Source organism: Falco naumanni, chromosome 6 (assembly GCF_017639655.2).
Source record: "Falco naumanni isolate bFalNau1 chromosome 6, bFalNau1.pat, whole genome shotgun sequence".
NCBI lineage: Eukaryota > Metazoa > Chordata > Aves > Falconiformes > Falconidae > Falco > Falco naumanni.
The window spans coordinates 64,301,909-64,310,705 of record NC_054059.1 but is presented as its reverse complement, the minus strand read 5'-3'; the positions used below and the strand labels follow the sequence as shown (position 1 = coordinate 64,310,705).

At 39.8% G+C, this 8,797-nt stretch overlaps 1 protein-coding gene and 1 long non-coding RNA gene across 3 annotated transcripts in view; one reads left to right on the top strand and one right to left on the bottom strand.

Annotated features, from left to right (window-relative positions):
* Positions 1-56: 56 nt before the first annotated feature.
* LOC121090409 overlaps positions 57-8,797 on the top strand; it is a 34,468-nt gene continuing 25,727 nt past the window's right edge. The window contains exons 1-3 of one of the 2 annotated variants that reach the window (XR_005828539.1): positions 63-135; positions 2,728-2,766; positions 7,455-7,526. This is a non-coding gene — a long non-coding RNA (uncharacterized LOC121090409). Of the gene's footprint in view, positions 136-2,727; positions 2,767-7,454; positions 7,527-8,797 lie in introns of both variants that reach the window. The other variant, XR_005828540.1, reaches the window with a different exon arrangement.
* Positions 3,595-8,797, bottom strand: part of LAMA4 (laminin subunit alpha 4) — a 107,232-nt gene continuing 102,029 nt past the window's right edge. The window contains exons 38-39 of the mRNA XM_040598932.1: positions 7,908-8,027; positions 3,595-6,429 (exon numbers count right to left, since the gene is read on the bottom strand). Coding sequence (XP_040454866.1) covers positions 6,284-6,429; positions 7,908-8,027 — 266 coding nt within the window. The 3' untranslated portion in view covers positions 3,595-6,283. The remainder of the gene's footprint in view (positions 6,430-7,907; positions 8,028-8,797) is intronic.

Below are 8,797 nucleotides of genomic sequence, written 5' to 3'. Positions count from 1 at the left end.
GCGCTCGCCGCCTACTCGTCGCGAGTGGAACGTTCCATTAGAAGGCGGGGGTGTATGTGTGGGGCTCGCCTGAGGCGACCGCCAGTCCCAGAGAGCAGCGTTTGGGTGTCGGTCCTGATGGCTGCGATTGCGCCTGTAAGATTCGGGGCTTGGTGGGAGAGTAAGTGTGCACTGAGAGGAGCCGAGGGAGTAGTAAAGTGCCCGTGCCCGTTCGGCAGCGCGGGAACGGTGACCGTGGTGAGGTGCTCAGAAATCCAGTGTCGCCTGAGGGTGCGTGCACCTGCCGGGGGCTGCAGGGCCTCTGCTAAAGCCCAACTACGGGAGGCATGGCGAAGACCTGAAATTAAGTCTTTCTATGGGAGAATAGAAACGTTTTGGTGTAGTACTGTCCGTTACCATTTATGGCTAAAAATGTGTGGTAAGATATGTTTTATTTTCCCCGAATACATTATTCAGAGTGATGGTGGGAAATGTCCTGAATGATAGGAAAATATAAATTAAAAATTAAATGAAAAGGTGGCCATGTTGAAATGCTGTAATGATGAGCCCTCCCATCAGGCTTGAAAATTATGTTTTTCTTTAAGCTTGGTTTCATGTAATTGTCCAATTAACAGTGCAATTACAGGAGGTGCTTTTGCCTATGTGTTGAACATAGCAACTTTGGGACTGAAAATGAGAGACAAGAAATGGTGGCGATGCTGTCGTCTCAGCGTGGTAAGACTGGTCCGAGGGATAGCTACTCTGCAAAATCATGGGATCACAGAACCGTTTAGGTTGGAAAAGACCTTTAAGATCATTGAGGACAACTGTTAACCCAGCACTGCCAAGTCCATCACTAAACCAGTAAAGCATGTGTGATATGCAAAGCTGTTGTCTGCAGAAAACTTTCTTGTGACACTGATGGCATTTCTGCTTCCTGTGGGAGGATAAAAGTACTTCCATGCAACCCAGTTCATTAGGTTCTATGGCTAAAACTACCCAACAAAATATGCTTTTTCCAAAAATATTTCTAGTGCTGGTGTGCAATCAAAATTTGCTAAATCAAATTTGAATAGAATTCTGATGTTCAGTTTATATGAATACTTTTTTCTCAGGAGAAACCATGGTGTGGACTCCTGGACGTGACTTGGGATCCTGTAGAGAGCAATTATAAGTCCCCAGGAAAATAAAGTTATACCAAATGACTACTTTAAAAAACTTTCCCGGAAAGATTATGTTTTGCGGCAAATACAATATTGTACAATACAATAAAATAATGCATTATATGTAAGAAATATGTTTCAAGACTAGTTTTTTAAAACTTAATTCCAAGAGGAGAATCCATCTACTGGAAATTTGTATGCCTCTTAAGAAAAAGTAATGAGTGGCCCAAGCTTACTCAGGCTTCACATTTGAAGTTGCAGAGACCAGTGGCTTCAGTGTTACAGGCAGGTGGAAAGTTTAGCATGATTAGAGTAATACTGCTCAAACACTTGTTTTATGAACTAATCACCAATTTAAAACTACATGAATATTGATCAGGAAAGCAAGTAGTAAGTTCTCATCTCTCTCTGGACAGACTAGATGTAACCTATAGCTTAATTATGTTCTCTGTGGTTACCTGTCCGAACCTGTAGGCTGTGGTCTGTTGTAGCTACCAGATGCAAACTGGTTCTGTACTTCTTGCCTACCATCATGTCCTCAAAGTCTTCCCTTCACGTGTCTTTTTCACCTTACTTAGGCTAAAAGCAGTACAACATAGCTTATAAGCATTCTAAAGCTTGAAGTCTATGGAGGTCTCTTTCAGTTAGCTGTAGGTTTTGTGTTCTATGTCCTATCAAGATTCAGCTTAATGGGATTTGCTCCACTGAACATGAGATTCCAGAAGAAACTCTGTGCTTTGGCTTCAAATACACTGTTAAGAGGTCTGTGATGGCAAATGTAAAGTGATTATTCTCACTGAGCTTGGAGACACTGTGAATCAGAGATGCAATTTAGATTCATATTCATGTGGGAGTATTTTTCAGCTTCCAAAGAGGATCCAAGGGCAGGAAGTGGATGCATAATAACCAGTTTGGCTTGATGCATGTGCTCAGAGGTTTAATGAAACAGGCAGCTCAACTGTGTGAAATAAATAACCACACACTGACTTTCCGTTTCATTGTAGATGAAGCTTTACTTTACTTCATCTACCGTAGTATAAATGCATTAATCTAGCCAGGTCCCTCTAGAGACTTTTTGTCTATGTTAATAATTTAATCAACAGTCTTATGCTAATGTGTGTTTCTTACCTTTATTTTCTCAGTAACTTCTTGTTGTTGAAGCTATACAGCGATTGTGTTCCACAGCTTTGGAACATAAACTGAATAATTGAATTGTAGGAATAAGTTACCATGTTATTGAGAGAAAATGAGTTGACATGGACCACTGTGAATCTGTGAATATAACCCCTAAATCCCAACCACAACAAAAGCCAAATGTACATCACAAGTTAAATATATGTGCTATGCTTTCAGCATCTTTTTAATGACAGTCATTTAATTATTTAGGCCACATGCTGCTGTAGGGAGAATACACTGGAATTTGAACTAATGTTATTCCTTGATTTATATCAGGGCTTAGTTCACTTATGAAGGTTTGTTGCATTTTGGTTTTTTGTTCGGTTGGTTGTTTTTTTACTTAGAATACTTGTCTTTTGGGGAATTACTGTCAGACCCGTAACCCTTCATCTTGCCTTTTCCTTTTCAGGCTGTTGTCCATACTCTTGATCCTCGAGGAGAAGGAAAGGTTGATAAGAACCTTTAACTATGGAAGATCTCTAAAGATCTTCAGAAATAAGAGATAGAGAGGCCGGAGATTCTAATTAAATACTCTATTTTGAAGCAAGTTCAACTTGAAATTAGATTCTTTCTTATATAACCATGAAAATGTAAAATTTCAGAATATTCCATGGTACAATAACAGTGTAGTTGTAGTCCTGATTTAGATATTGGCTATAACAACAGTTATTAAAACCTTCAAAGTGGCAGAGAAAAGTTTTATCTCCTTAGGGTCAGTAGGGTCAGTGCTTGCTTTGTTTTCTTCTTTTTTTTTTTTTTTTGGTAGGCTTCCTGCAGAATTGAGGTAGTTACATTCATATTGAAAATGCAAATGGACAATCTGACAATGTACCTCAGAACTTGCAGGTTTTCCCTAAATCTTTGTAGATGAAGGGTTTTGTGCTTTGGAGCTATAATTTTAAAGATAGATACAGAAGACAAATTGAGTGCTGGGAAGATTTCTTCTTAGGCAGTTGCCTTCCCTTAAACGACAGGAGCTTTGAAATGAATGTGGAGGTGTGTGTAATGTAATGCATCACATGCAGACTTTATTTGGTGCGTATGGAATGGTAATGTCAAGGTCTGTGTGGATGTTGGGGGCAGGGAAATTTGCATTATGCAAGTATCCTCTGTTCTGTAGTATTTTTCTTTGGAAACCCTGCTCTGCAGAGGGAAAACCTGCATCTCTAAGGGCTAGAAAGGAAAACCGAGGAAGATATCCTCCACAAATACTGCTGTGTTTGATTAGCTGGTGATGTAGTAAAGAGAATTAAATTGAATGGTAGCAATTTATGAATTTTAATGTGGTTTTTTATTCACATACTACTTTAATGTATTTTAGTTTTCCATATATGAAGTATGCAAAGGACTGATAAATCAGAAAAGTCATTCTTAAATGTAAATCCACCGAACAAGACCAAATCTTATTGCAGCAAATATGGCTAAGAAAAATACTGTTTATTCATAGAGCTTGGATATGGGTATGAGAAAATACGCTTTAGTTTTAAGTAGGTGTAAGATGGAAAAATGTTCTGAGTATGTGTGTACCAGTTAACATACAATGCTCCACTTAATACCAGCATTCACTAAACTGTGATGCTCTTAGGGAGCACAAACATATGCTATTCCTGGCTATCTCTGCTTAGCAGCTGCAGACAACCTCGAAAGGAATTTCAGTAATCCTTGTAAGGAACCTATCTAAGCAGGAAATCTGCTGTTCTTTTCTTTCCAGCAATAGGGTCTTAGAGACTAGGGCCTGAGGAAGCTTAGCTCAGGCTGTGGTGTCATGAGATTGATTGAGCCAATCTAACAACTTGCTGCTGCTGGAAGAACAGAGACTGACTTTTTTACCCCCGCTTCCAGCCGCACAGCCCTGACACCATGCATGGCCTCTGGTACCCACTAGGAACTGAGCTTACTGATCTGAGGACTTTCCCCCTTAACCCCAATAATATAAAAATCACAAACCAAAAGCCCTAAATGTTTTCTGTTCAGAGTCTGGGCAGTAGCTGGGAGTGGGAAAAAGTTGAGCAGCCATAGTCATTTTGGTATCTGAGACAAAGATGGCATTTGCAGGCAACTGGATTTGGGGACCCAAGATGTGCTTGATTCAGAGAGAGTGCAGGTAGTCTTACTGCTTGTTTCTGAAGTATAACCAGTGGGCTATGGAGTGACAAAAAGAGGGGGATATGTAGCATTCCCAGGAGTAGGGGGCCTCCCTACGTGGCTGGGAAGGGAATCAGTCCTGGAAGCATATTGCCTGAGAGTTGCAGGGAATAGAATGGGAGGTGTTCCTAGGAGAAGGCAGTTACAACAGGCGTGGGGCTGAAAGCATGAGTAGAGCTGACAAGACTCATGGAAGGAGAGGCAGTGGCTGCAGGAGGCACTCAGTCTTCTCTTGTCCACTTACCACCCAACACTGGGCTCTAGAGACAAGTAGAGAGGCACTGATGGGGTCCCAGCTGCCGGAGTTCCTGTGCCAGTGTGTCCAGAACTTGTAGTTCTTTATCCAGAGTAAGCCAAGACCACTTCAATCTGTCAGAACTTTTTTCCTACTGGGAGGGTAGTAGGGAAGCTACTGATTAGTGCTTACACCTGTATTTTATTCTGGTGATTCCTCCAGCTGACAATAGATTGAAGAACTTTGGAATCCAGTTGTCACTTGTGTGTTTTCCAGATGAGCTCCTATTAATTTTTAATCTGTAGGGTGTTTTGCTTTTCATACTTTACTGCTTTGCAGCTGGTCGTGTTTTGAGTTGGTTCCAACAATAATTTGCCCAGCAATCATGGAATTTTCTGTTAACAGTAGTTTATTATTTAAAGAAGAAACCTAAATGGCTTTGATGCCTGGTAGGTTATCACTAAAGAGACTCTTGCAAGTGACTCGTGTCTTATGCTCAAGCCTGCTGTGAGCTAAAGCCTAGTATTAACTTCCATCTGCCTTCTATGGTTTTAACATAGTTCAGATTTGCAGCCCTTTGCCTTTTGTTTGCATCTTCATGTTTCACACCCAGTTCCTCTGCAGCAGCATATCTTCCAGCATATATTCCACAGGAGTATATTCCTAGTTTGAGGAATAATGCAGTAAACTGAAGTCCTGCAGCATTCTCACAAGGAGGTGATGATTTTGTGTGATAAGGGATTTGCCTGAAACTGTGACTATGATTCTGCTTTCTGTGCTTTGTGTTTACTTCTGTTATATTAGCGCAAAGGAGATCACAATGGGATTGTGTATTTAGTGCTGTTTGTATGGAAGTGCATTTAAAAAGAAAAAAACTTGAAATTTTGAATTTTGTCTCACCTCTCCCTTCTTACGTAAGGCAAGTATTGGTCTAAAATTACCTAGCTTAGGTAAATGATCAGTTATATAAAGTGTCTGTCTTAAAAGATACACATCCTCTCTTCACTTTGTGCTAGAACATGTCCATGAAGTCTAGAAGTGGAATAAAAATTTTAGGTTTTAATTGTCCGTAAGCTTACCTAATTATTATGCTCTCTGTCCCCCATTTTGATTGGGGAATGTATAAATGAGTTGAATGGAAAATTAAAGAAAAAAATCTTTGAACACAGTTATTTTTGATGTAAGTCTACTATCTAGTTTTATTCTTTAATGTGCATTAGCAGATCTTTTCCTGTGAAACAAAGGGTGACCTAAGGTGAGGATCTATCTTGAAAGTAACGTATTTAATATCATTTTCATTTCTTTTATAATCCCACATTTTCATGTAACAGACTGGCCACACATACACTATAAGAAATGGTAAAGCTCACTCTTGTGGTATAGTAAGAGAAGTGCAGAAAGCAACAGCCCTTTATTCTTCAGTGATTTTTGTGTGCATATAAACATTAGAAGTGACCCTTAAACATACTGCTTTCTGTAGATGGATCCTTGATATTTTCATTATTCTCTCAATGAACATCGTTTATTTTGTTCTGTTTTTCTTTCTGTGGTCTAAGGAACTTTACAGTGTTGATGCAGTGCACTATCAGGCTGCTGGACAGGTATTGATGCTTACAGCACCGCTAACCAAAGCTGCTTTACTAAAACTCACTGGTTTTTCATCAATCATGAAGTTACGAATGCAGCCAGTGAAGGAGTTGCGTGTAGTCAGGCTGGATGTTAACAGAGATTCTGGAAGAAGCAGATTAAAAAAAAATAAATTAGAGCTCATGATGACCTAATTAATAAGTGTAGTGGCAGAATCTTTTCAATTTGCTACTAACTGCAGCTCTGCTGAATCTTCTGTGGGTCTTCTAAAATATCTGGCCTACTGCCAGTGTCCTAGAGGCCATTAGAGTAAGCTGGGGAGTTACCTACATTTATCTAAAACTCTTGATACTACATAGTCAATAGAGGCCCAGTCTTGCATTTTTTGACAACTGCATTTTCTTTTAAGTAATAGAGCAGATGAATCCCAAGGTGTGTGTTTCTAATTTCTGTTAACATTACATGTATTGTCATCTATGTCTGATTTGTTAGTTTGCATTTAGTTTACTATATTTACATGGTATTAGTTAGTATTGTATCTTGTTTGTTGTCATGAAGTTCTTTTTAAAATTTTTCTATGTGCCAGGGTGATAAAAGCATTATAAAGCCAATGTATGGCATTGCTTTAGCATTCTATAATTAATGCAGAAATAGAAGGCTTTATTATGAAGCAGAACAGCATTTGCAATTACCACTTCATATTACCTCTCTGGGAAGAGTTCTGCCCTAATAAAATTCCAGTTTGGATTTAAAGAGTGAACAGGCATCTGCACATAGATTTTATTATTCCCTTTGGGCTCATTTTTCCTCCTGGTAGTGGGGGATGCATGAGAACATCATGCACTCAAGCCACTAATCCAAGATAAGCAGTATAATAGATGTTGTAGTTAGAGCTGTTCATGATTGACATGCAAGGCACAGAGAAATAATGCTGCATGTTTTCAGTGAGAAATGTACAGGAGATGACTTAAAAATTGAATCACGTAGTGTTGATTACAGTTTGTATATGAACCCCAACAGAGTAACTCTTGTCTGCTGAATAAGGGAAATAAACGTAGTAATCTAGGCCCACGCTACACAGATGGTCTGTGAGTCACAAATTCACATTAGCAGACATCTGTGCAATAGAAATCACTAGACAGAAAAAGAATCTTCACGTTTTGTCTTAGGTTCAAAGATGCCATTTCTTGAAGAAGAGGAAAGAAGCCTACCAGCAACAGAACCTTGAGACTTCAGTTACAGTGAGTTTCCAATCCCATGAATAAATAAATAAATAAGTAAATAAACTTACTTCTTAAAACCCAGAAAGCCCATACTGGAAAATAAAATGGAAAAACAAGCTTTTTTTTTTTTTTTTACCTAGTGGGCTGACTTATCTGTTGAGTCCATACCTGACCCTCCAGCCACTGTAAGTGTTTTAATGTCAGCGAAGCAGCATTTTTTTTCTTTGATAACTTGAGTCAGAACATTTCTGATCAGCTCTTGAGCCTTTGAGTTTTATCACGTTACTCACACGAGGTACATTTTGTTCTTTTTTGCAACGAAAACTCAGTCTCTATGCTTCCTCTGGAAACCATGTTAAAATTTGAGAACAATGTACCACAAAGCTGCCAAAAACTTACCTGGTACACCTCCGATAAACACTGGCTCCCTGTGGTCAATTGCCTTTGGATTTAGTGGCCCTACCACATGGTTGACTTCAGAGTCTACATCCAGCTGCACCACATTAGCATCTCTAATAACTGAAAGGAGAAGGAACAGGGATTAAGAAGATTGTAAGAAGTAGCACATGAGTTTTCCGTGACAGGAGTTATCTGTTTGAGCTGTGTCGTTTGATTTAGTGTTTGCTAGACTGGGTGTAATCCATCAGTGGCAGCCTGTGGGCAGATCCTGGTACAGAGCAGGGCCAATGGAAGATACACTGTGGGAGCAAGGGTGCTCTGGAGTGGGGCTCTTGATTGCTGGCAGCTGTGTCGAGGCTGCAGGGTATGAGCATACAATGGCATGTGTCTTGGAAAAACTGCCAGATCATTCCCAGTAAGGGATGTGCTAGAATGCAGTGAGGTTTCCGTTTCCTCCTTGCTTATGTGCCTGTGTTCCCTTCAGGAGGAAACCAGAATGTGTAGGGAAAGGGTGCATACTCAGATCTCTTTTGGATGTGACATGGGAGGTATTCCAAGTCAGCATATAGACAGGAAGGTAAGGGAGTTCAAAGAACCTGAGGTTTAGAAGTACTTTTTGACTTTCAAATCCAGGAAAGAATGATCGATGTCTGGCACAGAAGCAAAATCCTGACTTGCACAGATATCTCTCTGTGCAAGGCAGGGGCTCGCCAGATGTTCTTATTTGACCTTTAAGGGCAGCATATACTTGTACTTACTACATTCTACCAACCTAATTGGGAAAAGAAGAATATAATCTGGTATACAGTTTAGGAAATGTTGCCAGCGTTTCAGCTAGGCTGTCTTGTGTTCCTTGAACAAGGCACTCCATATTTGCTTGTTCTTTGTAG